The sequence below is a fragment of the Heterocephalus glaber genome, unplaced genomic scaffold (assembly GCF_053883595.1).
Source record: "Heterocephalus glaber isolate CG9 unplaced genomic scaffold, H.glaber_assembly_v1.0 deba00000768, whole genome shotgun sequence".
Lineage (NCBI taxonomy): Eukaryota > Metazoa > Chordata > Mammalia > Rodentia > Bathyergidae > Heterocephalus > Heterocephalus glaber.
The window spans coordinates 7,848,918-7,870,022 of record NW_028258162.1 but is presented as its reverse complement, the minus strand read 5'-3'; the positions used below and the strand labels follow the sequence as shown (position 1 = coordinate 7,870,022).

Sequence of the window (21,105 nt, the reverse complement as noted above, 5' to 3'; positions counted from 1 at the left end):
AGGTGAGGAAGCTCAAGACATGGTCTGTACAAAGCAGGAAAGGAAGAGATCTGGCGCACAGGTAAGGACCAGGCCTCGATGGCAAGCAAGCCTGGAAGGTGGCAAGGGGGCAAGTGACATCAAGCAGGCTTGCAGAGTCGGGTTTAGAGGAGGAAGGGTAACCCACTTTCTGATCTCCCTTCTGTCTCTCTTAGAGGCTTTCTTTCTCTCAATTTTTCCTACTCTAAAAAAAAAAGGCCAGGGATTTAGCTCAGTGGTTCCGCTGCTTGCCTCACAAGCACAAGGACCTGAGTTTGATCCCAATACAAAAAAAAAAAAAAGGTAAGAGGAGGAAGCTTTTGTTTTCTGTTTTCTTGGCGGGGGGGGGGGGGGGGGGGTTCCCCTCGAAAGTAAAAAAGAAAAATTTCTAATATATTAGGGACGGGGAAAAGGAAGTAGGGAGAAATTTTTAAATTAGTTAAACAGTCACAGTAAAAAGTAAACGTTTGCTAGAGAAGTATATTAAATATTGCAAAGTAATTTAAACGTCAGCTTAGGAAATCATGAATCTATAATGATATGAATCTGTACTATGTGGCAGAATATTTTTCCCTCTAGAACCACTTAACTCAGATGAAGTATAAACATATGGGTAGTCAGGTTAATGAAGGAGTGAGTACTTCAACTAATAAGGTGAAACATCAAAATTAATACCAATCATGAATCCAAATGTGAAGAAGCATCAGTAAGTTCTACAACATGGGCCAGAGATGCGCCTGCCTGGCAAGCGCAAGGTCCTGAATTTCATTCCCAGTACAAGAAGGAAAAAAAAAACACAAAGAAATACTACTACACAGTGACTCTTTTTTTCCTATTTCTTTAGTCTAAGGACACTGGAAGGAAGATTTAGGAAGAGAAAAAAATGCCAACCAAAATGAAGACCATAATATGGCAGCTATTAAAACAATTTATCGGGCCGGGGATTTAGCTCAGTGGTTCTGCCACCTGCCTCACAAGCACAAGGTCCCGAGTTAGATCCCTGGTACCAAAAAAAAAAAAACCACACAATTTATCATTCTTCATAAATATTTTCCATGTTTTATATAAAAACACAGAAGCAATGACCACCTTCAATTTTAGAAAATGCAAACAAAAAATCACTCTGAAATCTTAAATTTTAATATAACCACTATAATTTTGTCTAACACTTTATTCTGTAATCATTTATATTTCTGAATCTTCCAACCAGAAATTTGAGCACCATAAAAACAAGGACCATACAATAAGAATCTGAGAGTTCTTTATTATGTATAACATGTATATATTACTTTAGGTGTTCTGGGTATGTTCTATAATATCTATGTATGTACTTAGGCAGGCTGGGGATTGAACCCAAGGCCTTCACAATGAGCTACCTCCCTAGCCTTTTTCATTTTGAGACAAGCTGCTAAATCGCTCAGACCAGGCTTGAACCTGCTATCCTCCTGCTTCAGTCTCTCCCAGGGTGCTGGGATAGCAGGTGTGAACCATCACTTGGCTCTATTGTTCGGACATATGGACATACGTTCCTCCAAAGACCCAGGGGTTGCAGTCTAGCTTCCCAGGAAGACAAGAGAGGTGGTAAACCTTTAAGAGGTGGTAAACCTTTAAGAGGTGGGGCCTTGCAGAAGATCAGCAGGTCATCTGGGCTGTGCCCTCAGGGGATAACAGAAGCCCTTTATCCCCAAGGCTTCCTGGTCCTGAGGTCAGGGCCTGCTCTGCGGCTTGCTCCTTCACTCCAGATCCAAAAACAAGAGCCAGCTAATCACAGACTAAACCTCCAAACTGTGAGCCAAAAGCCCAAACAACCAACAAACCAACCGCTTCTCTTTATAAGCCAATTACCTCAGGTATCTGTAACAGTGACAGAAAGCTGACTAGCAATGTCCTAGAAATATCACAGATGTACTTCCAAGTTGATGGCCAAAGTTCCCAAACATCACTTGAAAATCCAATCCAGGAGTTGCTACAAGAAATGAGTGTAATTGTATAGTTCTACTTCCAATTCTTTGCTATGGTAGATACCTCTGGTAAGTTGAGCAGCTGACATTTTATATACCTTTATTTATGACAGAAGCCACTTTTTCCCTCTACAAAGTTCCTTTAGATCTTTCTCCCCCAAAAGACACTTCAGCATGAACAGCCCCATGCTTTAGAATTCTCTCCTTATCTCTAATATTTTTAAATTCTATTCCTATCATGTGTCTAGGCAAGGACTTTCTTTCCATCCTTTTTCCCTTGGTACTCTATGGGCTACTGAAATCTAGTCTAGTCTAATCTCCCCACACTTTACCTCCATTACTGCTTAGGGTTATTTCCACTTCACTCTTTTTATTTCTTTCTCCTTCCTGGGCTGCAGCCAACTGGATTAACGTGTGGCTCCATTCTACATAGTTCTTACCATACACACAAATACAAGAGCTTGCATTGTGCAAGATTCCCTTCTTTCTAGGGTTTCCTTCATCTGATTTACTCATTAGTTATTTCAGTTGTATCCACTATGTTATTTATCCCATTTATTGTGTCATTACATCAACTACTAGTTTTCCAAACCTAAAATTTCTACCTGTTTCTCTTTTCTTCCCCGCCCCCACCCTGGTACTAAGGATCGAACTCAGGACCTTGCCCTTGGCAGGAAGGCATGACACACCACTGAGCTACATCCCCAGCCCTGTTTCTTTTTAATATTTGTTTCAAATTAGAACTTTTCTTTATGCCCTTTATTATGTTTATTACACTGATTTGTCTTCTCTCTTACAATTCTTTCAGGATTGAACCAGTTGAGAGATTTTCTATTATTGCCAACATAGGTGAAAGGGTGTTTTTTTGGTTTCCTTAACCACGAGTAATTCTTAATATAAACTTTTAAAAAATGAGAATACAGGGCCGGGGATTTAGCTCAGTGGTTTCGCCGCCTGCTGTGCAGGCACAAGGACTGGAGTTCGATCCCCGACACCAAAAAAAAAAAAAAGGAATACAGTATTAGATGTTCCTAGTATTTTAAGCATGATAGGGAAAAATCTGAGAAGCAGGATTCTACATATCTTACTGTCACATATCCTGTCAGGAATGGGTGCATAAAAACCCAGAGTTCCTGGAATAAAGTAACCCTGAGTGGTGCAGCGAGTGGTACTGGCCATCTGAGTGAGACACAGCCCTCCTTAAGTCTCCACGGTCTGCAGACAAGGTGACTGAGGCACAGCTTCTACAGAAGCAGGACTGAACGTTCGTGTGAAAAGCAGCTAACTGCATCACACAGAGAGAAAAGATAATTATCAACGTAGTGATAATCTTTAAGCTGATGTGTCTTTATTCTGATGTCAGATTCACTAAGCAAGCACTTTCCAATTATAATTTGTTTTCCTAAGATGATTACTTCAAGGAAGAATAACACAAACAACATTTGACATACTTGACAGTTACATTTTTACCATCAATAATTAAATAATATTCTTCCCTACTAGCATTTCTGAGATACTGGGTTGAGTCACTTCACCTCATCAACTCTAGGCATATTAATTTTAAAAAAGAGATTATTATAACCTATCCAAGAAATGATAAGGATTTCAACCAACGCAATACCCATTAGAAAGCGAAAAATGGCTTTTTTTTTTTTTTTAAAGTTCTGGAGATTAAACCCAGACAGCACTGAGCTACATGCCTGGCCTTTTCAAAAAACTTTTTTGAGACATGAATTACCCAAGTTGGCCTCAAACTTGCAATCTTCCTACCTCAGATGCCCAAATTGCACAAGTCACTATGCCCAGCTAAGAAAAAAAAATGGATTTTGAAAGTAATAAACAATATAAGTAATGTCTAGAAAGCTCCAAATTAATTAGAAATAAATGGTTTAGAAGGTCACACCTGGTGAGTGATTTGTAAGGAGGAAGAGAAGATGAAGAGAGACAGGCTCACACTCTAACTCCTAAACAAAGTAGAGTTGTATTTCACACAAAAACTCAGAGGAGAAGAGGGAGAAAACTCAGGAGATATAGAGAATTACAAAAGAAAATACAGCTCACAAGAAGCAACATAGATAAGGATTATTTATTTTTTTGTTTTGGTTTGGTTTTTTTGGTGGCACTACTGAACTAAACCCTGAGCTCTGTAAGGATCATTTATTGCTCTTATCATTACAGCACTATTCTGAAGGACACTAAATGGATAATGACTTTTGTAAACTTACTCAACTTAGTACATGTACCTAAAATTTTAGTGGAAATTTTAATTTTTAAAATTTCTACTCATTTAAACTTTCACTAAACCAAAACTATGGAGGCTATTTTTTTTTAAAGAAATGCAGTAAGTTTTGTTTTAAAATACTAAATACTACCACAGCTATTGCCTCTATCATCCTTTCAAGATGACTGAATATTTTCACTTGTTGTCTGATCCTTTCCCATCTGCTCCAGATTCCTGGTCCATCAACTACTCTTCTCTTGGATCTTAATTCTTTATTTCCCTATCTTCCTTTCCACCTGACAACTTCCCCATTTTAAAGTAACCCTGACCCCGCCACTTCCTGGGCATGCTCACCAGCGCTTCTCAGCTGTGACCACGCTGCTGTGGGCCCGCCCACTTGCAGGTTAGTACCTTCCTGGTGGCCTCAGAGCCCCCCAGCTCTAGGCCTCCAGCTCACGCACGACCCCCCATACCAGCCCTTCCTTCCGGGTACAGCATCTCCACTTCTCACCAGTCTGAGCTCCGCGACCTTCATGAAGGCCTTCAATGTATCTGTCTGCAACAAAAACTGATTTGGTTTCCCTGTTCCAACATAAATTCTTTCCAACCTTATATGTCAGATAAACCCTCTGGAAGAACAAAAGTTTCACATCTTTTTCCTAACTCAATACCAACTACTTTTGATTTCTTGGCCTAATAGCTAAGGCTGTTATTTTTCAGGTATTTCCTTTCAAATCATCGATATTGGTCATTTCACACAGCCTGTGCATTACACTTTCCCTTCTGTGCAAATGCTTGTGTTGATTGTGTATCTGAGACTGGAAGTCTGGCTGTACCCTTACCACCAAGAGCTAAATTCTACAACATTCTTTTAAGCATTAGGTCAAATGTTACATTCTCTGGACATCTCATTCCTTCAGTAGAAAGTAATTTTTCTTGACTCTGAATTTCTTTTGCACTGTCGATCATGAAAAAAGTTATAATTATATCTATCCCTAGAAACTGCTATTACTGAACATTTCTCTTCCTTCTAGATTACGTGTTCCTGAGAGGCCAAATCTATTTATGGTATATATACTTATTTTCCCAAAGCAACTAGTGAGGATCTTACATATAGAAAGAACTTGAGAGGCTGAGGCAGAAGGATGACCTTCAGTTTGAGGCCAGACAGGGCTACATAGTAGAACCTATCTGGAAAAATCACACAGATACACACATACTTAACATATGCTTATCAAATGGGAAATGGCTGAGCTTTGAGAAGAGAAGTTCCATACTGCAGTTCTCACAGCCTGTAAGATCGGTGCTATCACCACATGAAAACTATAGGATTTTAGAGAAAGGGGTGTAGCAGACGCACAGAGTAGTGGATCCCATTCTCTAATTCAGAATATACATGATACATGCTCACTGTCCACTGACCCAAGGGTCTGAGGAATACATTAAAGAATAGAGAATTCTTACATATCATACAGAAAGGTCTATTCTTCCTTCTGTCAACAAATATGGACAAAGAGCTCTTGATCAGAGACCTAGATACCTAGTCCCTTATAAGGTGAGTTTTAGGAATCTGAAAAACTCACCTACTATGTCTTACAGCAATATGACAAACCCAAATATGTTTAACAATAAGAACATGGTAACAGAGTTCATCCTACCTCCTATTCAAGATTATGAACAAATCCTTTCAGGCATCATTTTTTGTACTCTTAACTACAAACCTCTAATACTACTCTGTATGGGAAGCTTTCCAAGCCCAAGGATTAACTTAGTATTATTACCTTTAGAACCATGCTTCAGTGTGGTATATATCTATGAATTTAAGCTCCTCCTTTGTTAGAGTACAACTGTCATCTCTGTCTGAAGAAAATATACACTTTAATTCTGGCTTTTTAAAATAACCAGTTCCTAAAAACTACCATTACAGACAAAGTGAGGAACTTAAAACATTAGTGAGGTTAAAGGGAGATCAACAAAGTCCAAAAAACACAACCCTACATAAATTTAAAAAGTCATTAGAGGAAAAAAAAAAGTCATTAGAAGCACTCTAAATAAAAGATTAATGGCATTATCCCATAACTGATTTAGAAGAAATTCTCATATAACTCACTTGCATTTATACTATTTCCTTCATTGAATAGGAATTTTCAGGCCTATCACTCTTTTGTTTTGTTTTTTTTTTGGTACCGCAGATTGAACTCGGGTCCTTGTGCTTGCGAGGCAGGCAACGGAACCACTGGGCTAAATCCCCGGCCAGGCCTACCACTCTTGAAGTTCAACAAGACACTTGTAAATTCATCTGGCTTTATAGCCATAAACATGCATAATGAAAATTACTACTTCTCCTCAGTGGCTCCCTCACCAAACAAATGTTAGTATCACACTGTCTTTATCACAGTTAAGCTTATCTTCAAGGAGCCAATGGGGACAATGTAGTTTTGGATGCTGTAAAATGGAAAAAGTCTTACTATCTTATCTATACTACATAAGAGCAGGTTGTGTAATACCAACGAAATTACTTCCTTCACAGGCCTAACCATGACCCTGCCCACAGCTCTATGCTCTAAGCCACTGTATGTGTGTCCCTCAAACTTACCTCCTTAAGAGGTTATAACCATATCCTAGCCCTTGAAATTGCTACTAAAAACATTACTTTCTTCTTTTTTTTTTTCAGGTGATAATTTTAAAGGAGCAATTCTAAAGTCTGGCTCCCCTCGCCCCCCAGGAAACTCTTTTCAGGGTTTCATTCCAAACTGCTACCACCAGAGGCCTAGGATCCCTTTTCTGCCCCAATTATCCCTTCCTAGGTCTGATTCACAATTTGCATACATTAGAACAAAGTCTGCGGCATTTGTAATATCCTGGGATGGATATTAATGGTACAAGCACATAGAAATATGCTATACAGCATTTCTTAATCATTCCTTCAAGAAGGATAAGTTCAAGAAGAGTAAGTTTTGTGATTAAAGGGAAACATTAGATCTGGAATGACCTAGATCAGCGGCGTGCACCTACGCCACTGTGTGTGCAGTGGCCTGCCCACATCACTGAAAGCTCTGGGAGGCTCTCCATGGCTGATCTGGATGGAGTCAGCTCCAGGCTCTTCACAGGTGACACCTCCCCTCGGGCCATCAGTAACACTCCATTACACACAGTGACGCACAAGTGCTCCACAATGTGCCACACTTACTGCCCCAGGGCTAAACTCTTTTTTTTAGGGTTCCTACCCACTAAAGGCTATCTTGAAATACACAGGGAACACACGGTGAAGAACAAAGATTCCATTTCCTACAAACTAGTCTTGACAATTCTGAGTAGGATCTTACCCTTGAGGAAGAATTTTATCTCTAGTAATTTCGCACTCATACTATACTCATCCTATAGAAAACATATGAATAGCTGGTTAACAGTACCTCTTCATCAAATGAGATTTGTATAATTAGAAAGATCATAACAAACCTGAAGTGTCATAATTAAAAGAAATTTAAATGTACAGTAAGTGAAATCAGTGAGATAGATCAGTGAAATATTTTTCTTTGTATTGGTGGTGTTCCAAAAAACAATTACAATTAAGCTGAAAGAGGGACAAAGAGATTAAGATGTCTACTTAAACTCAATGTCTGTGACTATTAACAGTCCTTTGATCCTTATATTTGTATTCATTTTTTTCAGAACAGTGAAACTGTTTCAGTGAAGCAGTAAAATTTTATTTTATAAAGTTTTGTAAAACAGAGAGTAAGTGATGAAAACAATCCAGAGTCTCACTGTGGTTGTTTTCCTTTGGTGCCAGAAATCAAACTCAGGACCTTGCCCTTGCCAGGCAGGCACGGCACCACTGAGCTCCATCCCAGCCCTCAACTGTCTTGTAAGAGATACTTTTTCAAAAGTTCACAAATGTAAGATAAATATGACTAAGATACAGATCACATAAATGATTGTTTGGAAAAATAACAAGAGACATACTGGAGAAAGTATTAGAACACCATGTACAAGAATCCAAAAGTGTTTTTTAAAAAATGTTACTATCAAAAGGAGTCAAAACACAGTGAAGAATGTAACTGTATTGCACACCTAAAATGTACCAATAAACTTAATGGAAAAGAAAAAGGAGTCAAAACAAACTTTGCAGGACATAAAACTGCTCCCTTTTATGGATTTCATCCCCAGTTCTGCCAAAAAAAAAAGAAAAAAGACAATTTTTACTAGTCAGTCACAATAACTCAGAAGACCACAGATCATATATAACAAAAACTTTAAGTTACGTATTTTGCCGATACTAGTATAGCATACTACAAATAGTTTACATGGATGCAGTGTACTTCTGGAAGGATGAAACTAAAGAATCAGGTAAGCATCAGGTATGAAAAACTCCATATGCTATGTTAAGGGTTATAAATTCTATCCCTTAAGTAACAGAAGATTCTGTAAGAAAGTGCGACATGGTTGTGTGCATTTTAGACAAACATCGATTCTGGCAGCATCTAAGGCAGGGACAGGATAATGGGGTAAAGGTTAAGACCTTGCTGGAAAAATTCAGATGACATGCTATGTAAGACCTGACCACGCAACATATGGAAATAAAAACTAAAACATGGTAAACTAATAAAGCATAGGAAAAATCTTTTTTAAAAAAAAAAAAGTGAGGGCTGGGGATTTAGCTCAGTGGCACTGCACCTGCCTCACAAGTGCAAGGTCCTGAGTTTGATACCCGTTATTAAATAAATAAAATTAAATAAAATAAATAATCATCAAGGGGAGCATTTAAGTTGATTTCCTAGCTCATTTGGTATAGGTGGCTGAGAACTATACAGTGACAAGGGGCACAAAAGAAGCAGAATTAAGAATGGGACTATAAGAGCTGAAGTTTATTTGGCTTTTGGAAATATGAGTCTGGAACTTGGAAGAAATGTCTAGGAGGCACAGACTAATGAATAATGAAAATATCAAATATTTTCCAATTGAATATGCGTGAGATAGTAAGTAAAAGAGAAGAAAATAGTAAGGGAAAAATAATTAAGGAGTAGACAAAGAAATGGAAAACATACTGAGACAATCTCAGAAATGTGTAGCTGTAAAGGCCTACCTTCAGAAAGAAAAAAGAATCTCAAATCAATAACCTAACTTTGACCTTACGGAACTAGAGGAACAACAAACTAAATCACTGTAAGCAGAAGAAAGGAAATAATAAAACAGAGCAGAGATAAAGAAAATAAAAAATAGGAAAATGACAAAATTAATAAACCCTTGTTAGTTATTTGAGAGATCAACAAAATTGACAAACCATCAACTAGACCAATCAAGAGACTTAATTTTCTAAAAATCAAGAATAAAATGAGATTATTACTATCCTTACCAAAATGAAAAAAGAAGCTGTAAAAGAATACTACGAATAAGCGCAGGCCAACTAAGCAAGACAGATGAAATGACAAACATACAACTACCAAAACTGACAAAAGAAGACTCAAACCAACAGACCTAAAACAAATATTTTGAATCAATAATCAAATTTCCTCAACCTAATAAAGGGCATCTATGCAATACCCATCACTAATGTCTGATTTAATGGTGAAAGAGAAAAGGACAAGGATGCGTGCTTTCACCAGATGGGGAATGAGGAGTTTCCTTTTCATAGCTACGGCAGCTTAGCACTGCAAGATGGAAATGTTCTGGAGATTGGTTGCACAACAATGCAAAAATGCTGAATATTAGTGAACTTAAAAAGTAAGATAACTGGGTACTAAGTTACAGTCCGGGGCAAAAAGCTGGGGTGGGCTACTGTACAGTAGGGCAACTACCACATGGGTAACGACAAGGAGTGGATGGCAGGGGCCTGTAATCCCAGCACTGGGAAGGCCACAGCCAGAGGATCCCAAGAAAAGGGCTACAGACAGAGGCTTGTCTCCAAAAAAACTAGAAAAGGGGATTTAGAAAACTTTCATCAGAGAAATGTTAAATGTACAAAGAGATACGTTTAACCTGACTCAAACACAATGTATACCTGCACTGAGGCATCACATTACTCCATTAATAGGTATAATTCTTATATATCAGCTAAAACATAAAACTAGCTTAAATTTTAAAAACTATCTGCTATGTGTATTTTACTGTGCTTTTGTTAAAGTCTAATTTTTGATGAATGAATGGAGAAATAACCTATAAGCTAAGTATCATTCACTGGGTATCAAATCTTACACTTGTCTTTGCACCTAAAAATGTAAGCTTCATTTCTTTTCTCTGTTCTGTGACTGAGAAACACAAAGCATCTGAATACACTATTGTAGAGTTCTCTCTCAAAGGTAATCTTCTAAAACTCTATTTATTTTATTTATTTATTTATTTTGAAGACAGGGTCTCACTATGTAGTTCAGGTTGGCCTTGAACTTACGGGGATCCTCCTGCCTCAGACTCCCAGGCGCTAGCATTACAGGTATGCACCACCGCCCCCAGCAGGTAAAACTCAAAATTTTAGAGTCTATTTTCTTTGCTTTATTCCAAGTATACCTGGTCTTCTACATCCTAAGAGATCCAGAATAAAAAGGCAAGTCTAAATTTCTCTACCTAAACCAAAAAAGATATTAAATTTCTTCAGCTTTTACACTTCTTTATCCAATAATGGTAATATGTTTAGTTATTCTTAGGAATGCTTCAATCTCTTTTTGCTCTAGACCCCTTATACTCAGGAGTTCTTTGCTATCCCATTCTTAAAGCTTTGTACGGGAAAGCAAAAGCTATAAATAAATGCACTCATCAGTGACGGTATCACTCAGCAGGCGCCCTTCGTAACCACCCTAAAGCCCTGGGAGGGAATCCATCTGAGCCTGCTCACTGTGCCCCTGGGCCCCAACTACTGGCAATGATGACTACAGAATCCAAACATAATACAAACCAACTACGAAGTAAACTACATCTGCAAAACAGGCAAACTTTCATAAAGTTAAAGAACATGTTTGTAAAATTGCTTGGAATCAGGCCGGGGATTTAGCTCAGCGGTGCTGCCGTCTGCCTTGCAAGAGCAAGGTCCTGAGTTCAATCCCCGGTACCAAAAAAAAATTTTTTTTAATTGCTTGGAATCATATAAACAGTCTTCACAATAAATGAGTCAGATCAAGTAATAACTAAAAGAAGAAATCAACAAAGGTAAATAGGCTCAGGAATATTTCTAAATATCCAAAGATTAAGGAATTTCCTGGAAAAACTGAAGAAATCCTTACATTTTTTAAAGAAAGTCCTTCATTATAATCACAGTGCACAAATGAAAACTGGCAGCATTTGCCTTACGTACTGATTCAGAATCCAACACAGCGAAACAATGCAACTCCACTGTAAAACCTGGCTCCAAACTAGGTGCAATTTAAAAGACTATATCCCATTTATTCATTAAATGAAATGGAAAAGGAAAATTATGTGTTCAGTACATTAAAAACTAAAACTTAAAAAAATAAAATTAATATTTCAAGTAACAAACTCTTCATGTAGGGACGACTAAGTACAGTGACAAGAGAGCTCAAAAAGACTACAGAAAGTCCATGAGAACACAGAGACGTTCAGAAATTTAGAACACTGACATTCTGCTTCAGAGGAGACAATAAAGCCAAGCTGACAGAGCCCTGGAGAGTGAGCAGACAGCCGGTTCACAGCAGCACGTGGGTCCCACCCAACCACAGAGCACGCCAGCTTTCAACTGGCGACTCCCATGGCGAAGGGACCACCAGAGAGCATGCTAGCAAGACTTACCATTGTGTATTGCATTCAGCAACTCTGAGAACGCTTTTAAGTAAGGAAAAAAGGACTTCAGGTTAAGATCATTCTCAAACACAAGAAAAGAAATACAATGGCATAGACTGAATCAGTATAATGAAATTTCAGGAAGTCAGGTATTAATGCTTGAAGTATTACAACTGCAAGCTTCGCTTAGTTTTTACACAGTACATAAATTTCTAAATATTGTAACTCCACTTGCCAATATACAGTATTACCTACTAAATATATCATCTGTTAGCTTTATATTTTTAAATTACTTTTTTAAAAGATCCTTAGTAACCTAAGCAACTGCCTGTAAAATGAATCTCTACGGGATGAAGTTCTACGTAAGTAAATTTATCTTAAGGTACACTCAACAATATTTATTAGAAAGAAAATCCTCACTATGTATCATCCAACCCTCCCAAACATTCTCATTTCCTAGACTTCAGTATAGGACTCAATAGACAGAGATCTACACAAGAAAACTACCTAATAGCAATATAAATTTTTTCTTTTTTTTGGTACCGGGGATTGAACTCGGGACCTTCCGTTTGCGAGGCAGACGGTGGAACCACTGAGCTAAATCCCCGGCCCCAGCAATATAAAATATTGAAAAATTAACATTAAAACAATGGGAACCAAAATACTGAAAAATATTATTTCATCAAGGGACAGAAGTCACAATTCTACAATGGAAGAGCTATGCTAAAAGGCCAACAATGATCACAGTTTGCCCACGATTTGACAATAATACAGATCCTGAACACAGGACAAAACACTGTTAATATATCTTTGTAGGAGAAAGAAATCTATTCAATTAAGAATAAACTGCATGTTGAGAAATAAAACTTAGAAGTTCAAAGGTGGCCTAAAATATACTAGAAAAAGCACTAAAGAATCAAAAAAGCCCAGGTTACCAACCCAGTTGGACAACTTACTAGTTGTTGGACAAGCTCCATCATGCCGATACTGCGTGGAAATTTCTGTTGGGAGGGAGGAGAAAGGAAATCAGTAAAGAGATTACCATGACTCAGGGAAGAAAAACAGGTTAGAAAAATGGGGGAGAATTCACCTGAAGGTCTAGCTGACTGGACCAAACTATCAGCTGAACAGTTGGGATACGAGGTGTAGGAGGAGAATCATCCATGCATCAGGGAACTTTCACAAACATTAGGGTGACAGTGTGAGAATGTAGTATTGTGTGTGTGTACGGTGAGGAGACCTAAGGGCTTACAAATGAATTTGAACAACAAATGTCTGAGAATAAATAGCTTCATTAATAAGAGGAGTAGGAGGGCACAGTGGTACACAGCTACAATTGCAGCATTCAGGAGGCTGAGACAGGAGGAGAACTGAGAGTTCAAGGCCAGCCTGAACTATTTAGTGAGTTCAAGGCAAGCCTGAACTAGTAGACTCTATCTCATAAAATCAAAGATAATAATAATTTTTTAAAAATAAAAAAATACAATTTTTAATTGGGGTGTGTGTGTGTGTGTGTGTGTGTGTGTGTGAGAGAGAGAGAGAGAGAGAGAGAGAGAGAGAGAGAGAGAGAGAGAGAGAGAGAGAGAGAGAGACACAGATAGACAGACAGACTGACAGAGACAAGGTGTTGCTATGTAGCCCAGGCTGGCCTCAAACTCCCTATGTAGCCCAGGCTGGCCTCGAACTCACAGCGATCCTCCTGCCTCAGCCTCCCCAAATACTGGGATTACAGGAGTACACCACCATGCCCAGTTCAGAAATTACAATTTTTAAATGGTGATACTTCTACAATAAATCCATTATGACTTATATAACAGTATAAAGGTCATTAAACTACATCCAGTTCGCTTCCTTGTAACCTCATTTTTACAAAGACAATAAGTATTAGTCTTATTCTTTTATTTCACCCAAATGAAGAGAACAGATGTTGACCTGAAACAATAAAACATTGCTAAGCAGAAGCTGCCCTGACCACAATGAAAAATAACCTACAAAACCAGGACCAAGAATGACCCCAAAGCCCTGGCTTACTGCAAAGGCTGGGATTCCTTTGATGATCGCGCTGCACACAAACATGCCATACATGGAGGGCTCGCTGGGATTCCCTATATATGACTTAACCCAAAACACGTCCACCAGGAACTGTATGTACAACAGAGCCCCAGGAAACCACTACAGTACTCACATGGGTAGTCACATAGGGCCTCAAAAATCTAGTCCAGTCACGGTCTCACCCTGAGGGACTTGATAAGTAGAAAGACAGAGCGAGGCACTAGCCAGCACTGTAATGGTGAACAAACTACACTAGGTGCTGCTTTACAGACTCAAACAGTCCAATTTAGAAGAATCATCTGGAAACAACAGAAAGGTCACCTGAAAGGAGAGAACCTGGGAAATCCTCTACCTTAACAACTCATTAACAAATCTAACACAATTGGTGAGATTTAAACCCGGGGCAGCTGCTGAAGAGACTGACATGACACATTACAGGCAAATGGTATGGTAGCTCTTTGGAATGGAAGTAAAATTATCAAAGGACATGCGTAACAGAAAAAAGATTTCCTCAATGAGGGAAACAAAACTGGAATACAGGTATTCTGGTCTTTAACCTAGCATTTTTGTTGGTTGTTGTTTTTTGGTACCGGGGATCAAACTCTGGACTTTGAGCTAAATCCCCAGCTCACCTAGCACTTTTATAGTAAGGCAGCTATGATATAGGGCCAACAACTATTTAACTCATCAAAGATCAAAACAACACAGGAGGCTGAGGCAGGAGGATCACCATGATTTTGAAGGCACCCTGGGCTACATAGTGAGTTAAAGGCCCACCTGAACTATATATATAAGAAGACTATGTTTCAAAATATCAACAAATAAAACAAAACAAAACCAGGAGATTTTCCAAAAGAACAAATTCCAAGATATAACCTGGTCTCAGCAGTATACAATGCTCCGTACAATTTCATTTATGACCTCAGATAATCAAAGTACACAGGAACTGAATCACTAAGAAATGCTTAAGGTATGCTGACTATATTTTCTTCTACTATGCAAGACTTTCTTAGTAACTATTATTAACAGCTTATTAGACTAACATTTGTCCCTTATGATTTTTACTTTTTTCATAGAATCACTAGCATTAATGGAAATACTTTACCAGAGAGACATCTCAGTTTAATTTTACCAACCTGAATAGATCTAAATGATAGGTATGTTTAGTAAGAAATCTTTGATAGATATATAAAGGCTCAAATTAAAATTTTATAAATTTTAATTTCATTAGAAGCCGGGAGGGGGGATTTCTCTGGAAGTGATCTATTCATATTCACAACTTATCTCTTTTAAACTGATCACCACCAAAAGACAACCTTTCCAAAGTCTCCTTTTGTAACACATTTATCACCACTAAGGAATCTCAGCACTGAAAAAGGTTTTCAAATATCTTATATTAGGAATGGTACGGCAGACAGCATTGTATTTAAAAACCCGAAACAGTTTTTTAAATGGAGAACCATGTATTTTGAAAAAACACAATGTGCCACAATAAAAGAAGTTAAGGCTAAGACAGGAAGATGCTAAGTTCAAGTGCTACCCAAACAACTTAGCAAGAACCCAAGATGAAATCAAGATAAAAATAAAAAAGGGCTGGGGATGTAGCTCAGTGCAAACAACCTGGATTTAATCCCGAGTACCAAGGGAAAGAAAAGAAAAAGGTAATGTTAGACTATCAACTTTTTTATTTTTGTAAAGAAAAATACATTGTCAAGCTTTCACTTTAGTAAATCATAAATTCTTATAATGTGAAGATAAACAGGAAAGGGGGAAAAAACAAGTTTAGCACATCAATTCTTCCAAATGCTGTAAGTACTAATTTTCAACGTGTCAAAAGATCAGGCATTCAAATCCCAAAAGTTATCTTTAGCAAAGAACTGAATCAGAAGATTAATATAATCTATAAGACAAAGATTTACAACCTGTAGCAGTCATTCAAAACATTAATTTTACATTTTATATAACTCACTATAAGTCTAGCAGTGATAGCAAACCTGTTAGAGCTTTCAATGATGCGAACAGCCCACTGGGGCCCACCTATCCCAGGTTTGCCACCCCTGATCATCTGTGGCCACGACACCCGGAACACACCCAGTCTCGGCTAACTCACTGTAAAACACTGGGCCATTTACCAGGATGTATTTCAATTCAAAATAAAAACCTTACAATCCAAATTCTTGATCAGATAAAGCCTCTGTAACTTCCTTATCTAATCAAGGAGTTTTTGTTCTAATTTGATCTGGAGCTACTAGAACAAATATCTGTCCCCTGCTACAATTTTACTGTCACCTGAGAATTCTGATTACTATTAAAACTCATAGTTGTAATAACTTCCAAGAACCACGTGACTAGAGCCTGATTCCAATGCCAAGTGTGGTGGCTCCAGCCTATAATCCCAGATACTCAGGAGGCTGACACAGAAGGGTCAAAACTCCAAGGCAGGGCCCGGCATTTGGCTCGGTGGTTCCGCTGCTTGCTTCAAAAGTGCAAGGACCCAAGTTCAATCCCCCGTAACAAGAAAAAAAAATTTTCAAGGCAAAATTAAGATTCTTCAAATTTAAAGACCCAATCCAAACATGGGCATCTGAAATGAATAGACTTAGAAGACATCATATCACACGGATACATGCACCACCCATATTTGTAGCAGCACCATTCAAAATAGCTAAATCTTGGAAGCAGCCTATATGCTCATCAACAGATGAATGGATAAAGAGAATGTGGTATTTATATACAATGGAGTAATACTCTGCCATGAAGAAAGATGAGCCTAAGGCATTTTTAAGTAAATGAACACACCTCAAGGCCATACTCTTACGTGAAATAAATCAGGCACACCGATTTAAACATCGAATTACTTCACCTGTGTGAGAAATCCAATGTATAAGTAAGTAGCAAAATGGGGTAGAGATACGAGACAATGCAAAAGATTGATGGGAGTAAAAAAATATGAAAGAAAAAATGAAACCACTTTTGTAAATGTGGAGGGGAGGAAAGGTTGGAGGGAAGGGAGGGGAACAAAAAAAAAATGAAGATGCGCTGTGTACATGTACACACCCCCATGATGAGTGTGATAACTATGTGCTACAAATGTGGACTAAGAAAAAAAATCAAAAATAAAATATAGGAAAAAAAAAAATCAAGGCAACCCAGGTGTGGTGGCGAAAGCCTGGAATCTCAGCACCCTGGGAGACTGAAGCAGAAAGATCCCCAGCAACTTAGTGACACCCTTTCTCAAAATAAAATGGGCTACTGGGGATGTAGCTCAGTGGTGCCACGGCTACCTGCAAGTGCAAGGTCCTGAGTTCATTTGGCCCCTGAGGATGTATCTCAATGCAAAGACCTTTAAGTTCAATCCCCAGTCCTACTAAAAATAAATAAATAACATAAAATCAGGGCAGGCCTGAGCAAGCTAATGAGACCTTGTCTTGATATGATTTTTTGTGCTGTTTTGTTTTTTTGAAACCAGGCCACAAACTCACAGTCCTCCTGACTCAGCCTCACAAATGCTATAATACAAGTTATCTCTGAAATATGTCAGAAGTGGCCTGGGGTTCTGGCAGGTGACTACAATTAAGAAGGGGGAAAAAACAAAAGAGGAAGGAGGGAGTCAGTCTGATTTAATTGCACTCAAACATACGATAATTACTACTATTTTAAAATGAAAGGGCCAATTTTTTTCTTTCCATTAAAGAAATTCTTTAACCTGATAAAATTACCAGAATTAACTCCCAAATGCTTATTCGAGGAATGAGACCATTACAGTATTAAGTCTGATTTCTTCAGTGAGCATTCAACTCTCCATAAACCTGTCCTACCACATTTAATCACTATTACCTCCAACTACACCAGAAGTTTAAGTTTCTTATTCCCCAAATACACCTTGTTCTCCTGGTAATATTATTGAATTTCTTTTACTGCTTACTCCAAAGCAGAATTCAATGTCTGCATGGTCCTTTTAAACTTAGTAACACTTCTCATCCACAAGTGGACTGTAATGCTACATCAAAGGCTTTACAAATAGAATAATTTTGCTTGCAGCCTAAGTATAAGTCCTTGATAGTGAGTACAAAAATCACACATGATACTGCTTTCTGCATGATGTACACTCAGTACTCAATAACAATATTCATTTTTAAAAAGAGATGGGCAGCACCTGTCCACAGTGGTGAACAAACAGAACCCTGCCCTCATGAAGGCAGTGTGACAGTGGACACGACGCCTAACACCATCCCAACATATGCTTCAGAAGGTCACCCTCACCAACACTAAATTATCAAACTGGGATTTAAGCAAATCAATCTTTTAAAAAGAGCATCATCAAAAATTCTTGATGTATTGCAACAGTATACATTTTCTCCTTCCTACTTTAGGAGTTTCACATTTTTAGCAGTTGTAAGCAATTTCTCAATTTAAAATTAAAGGAAAATTTAACATTTTCACATCAGAAGAAAATAAAATTGTGGAAACTTAAATGGTTCAAATTTGCTCATAGTAAGACTACACTAGGCTTACTTAAAGTAAGCCTAGTGTAGTTTTAAGACCCTCATCAGCAAATGTCTTGAATTTCCTAACTAAATCACTCTCCAATCAGGGGAAATGCACACCACCACTTAGAGTTGTGCCATTTCCCCCTTAGTTTCTTGTTCTAAATAATGAGTCATAACACCGTTTTCTCAGTGCTCAATACAGTGTGTGAGCCACAAGTGCTCACCAGCACTTAGCAGTTCTTACCTTACTCTTAAGCTTAAGCAGCATAATTCCTATACATGTATGACACTCAGCCAAGGCAACGAGAGACTTTTGACTACTAAGTTTATTAGTGAGAAAATGATCTAGTCATAAAACTTTTATTAAAATGCATAAAACTAATATTATCTCTAACAGTTGAGAGGGTAATCTCATTTCATATTTAAGAAACTATGATCTTCACAATGATTTCTAAAATCATTTCTAAAATAAACTTACTGATAAGTTAAATTTAATTCACTTACTTTCTGTAAAATAATACCAACGAGAATTTTCACCTAAATTAGTGACTATCTATGAATGAGGTAAAAGGAATATACAAACCTCATTATTTCAGCTGCCGACAGACCATAAAGCTGCCCTCTGAGAGTAACCATCCCATAAGGAACACTACACTTCCCACGCCTAAAATCTCTCCCAAATCTGTATTAGGGAGTAAAATCTCTTCAGGCCATGTAAACCAATATTTTAATTCCATTAATTTGAGAGTGTCTTTCAAATTAACATTTATATTGAACTTCTGAAATTCAGGAATTTTTAGACTATGCTTCAAAACCCTAGGAAATCACTGAAGATCTCTCACCTTAAAAGCACATGTAGGCTTAATTTTCTCAGTTAGGTGCTTATATGATCACTATGCTTCTTGTGAACCCCAAGTTTCTGCCTTTTTTACACTTACTTTTTGTCACACCCTAGGATTTATTGCTAAACCCTTCTGATCTCAAAGGAGACTTACACATAAAAATGTCTATTCAATGTGTAATCTATTTTATTTTTCTACCTTTAAAACAGTGGTTCTCACCCAGAAGAAACTCTGGCCCCCTTTGAGCAATGTCTAGATTCCTTTTCTGACTGAGGTGGAATGGAGTGCTACTGGCATAGAAGGGTTAGGGGCCTGGGATTTTGGTACGCATTCCACAATGCCCAAGGCAGCACTGTACACAAAGACTCTGACCACTCTCAAATTGTCCATAACGCCAAGGATGAAACATCCTGCTCTAGAGTCCCCCATAAAGCTACTAAAGAAACAATCTCTTATGGTTTCCACTTATTCCTGAAAGAAAAAGAAAACAAGTAGGGCAAACAAGTCTACCAGAGGGACAAAAACTATCTCTAAGAAACAAAGAAATTCTTGGCTATGTGACCTTGGGCAACTTATTTATCTCTCAAAGCTTCCATTTTATCAGCTATAAAATAGAGGCATTAATAGCACTTCACATAATACTGTAGTTGTTAGCTGAGATAACATACAGAAAGCACTTAATAGAACAGAATACCTAACATGCCATTTCTCACATATGACCTTTACATAATGGTATACACTCCTCTGTCTCACAATAGTTAACTGTTATAGTTACTTACTAAAGTTACATAGCATATGCACTACCAAAAAAGCTTCAACAGTCTCATGTGTAAAATACACAATATAAAATAGAATGGTCATTCGTCACTGAACTTTGGGGGGGGGGGGTACCGGGGATTGAACTTGGGACCTTGTGCTTGCAAGGCAGGTGGTGGACCACTGAGCTAAATCCCCAGCCCACATTATTTCTTTTTCTACACCATTTCTTACCTCTTTCCCCACCAAGTACTAGAACTGACATAGTGTATAATAATTTATCTTTGCTAAAAAATCTTATTTCAATAATCAGAAATCTAAAAACCAGAAGAGAGGTGAAATTTACAATTGTTGTGTATTAAAAACCATTTATTTCATAATCAAGATACAATTTAAAAGTAATGCTGCTATTTCTGTTAATATTAAAACTGTTAATGGTCAGCCTAAAAACATGCATTTGCACTGATTTTTTAAATTAAAAATATTTGTAACAAGGGGCCGGGGATTTAGCTCAATGGTTTCGTCACCTGCTGCGCAAGCGCAAGGACCCGAGTTCCATCCCTGGTACCAAAAAAAAAAAAGTATTCATAACAAATTAGATACAAAGGCATCCCAATGGTGAGAATAATATACACAAATCTGCTTGTATTATAATAAAAATGGTAAAATGACTAAACATACTGGAAAACAAATCATTTCAGATAGCTAAAATTCTGATTAGTAAATTTTACTACATCACTTATCACTAAAAAAAATGTTCCAGAGTAACTCAGAGGATTTGAGAAATTATTTAGAAAATAAAGACTAAAAATGAAATTTATTGAGAAAGAGAGCTAAAAACTCTAACCAAAAACACAGTCCAAAAATACATTTTATACGGGAATCCTTTATATGGGATACTTTTTTAAATATCATATGGGTGAAACAAGAAAACCAAAATAGAAAATGAGTTCTAGGTGTTTCATAAGTAATGGATGACCAATAAACTCTTTAATTTACATTTTAGTTAAGTAACATCAGATTAGTGCCAAACATTTAAA

At 37.6% G+C, this 21,105-nt stretch overlaps 1 protein-coding gene across 22 annotated transcripts in view; it reads right to left on the bottom strand.

The window, feature by feature from the left end:
- Window positions 1-21,105, bottom strand: part of Mllt10 (MLLT10 histone lysine methyltransferase DOT1L cofactor) — a 185,767-nt gene that overhangs the window by 36,378 nt on the left and 128,284 nt on the right. For 19 of the 22 annotated variants that reach the window (XM_021240399.2, XM_087207115.1, XM_004859933.4 and 16 more), the window contains 2 exons: window positions 12,882-12,926; window positions 11,935-11,967 (listed from right to left, as the gene is read on the bottom strand). The exons of 1 other annotated variant lie outside the window; for it this stretch is intronic. In XM_021240399.2, the coding sequence (XP_021096058.1) occupies window positions 11,935-11,967; window positions 12,882-12,926 (78 nt within the window). The remainder of the gene's footprint in view (window positions 1-11,934; window positions 11,968-12,881; window positions 12,927-21,105) is intronic. 2 more of the 22 variants (XM_087207113.1, XM_021240400.2) reach the window with 1 other exon arrangement.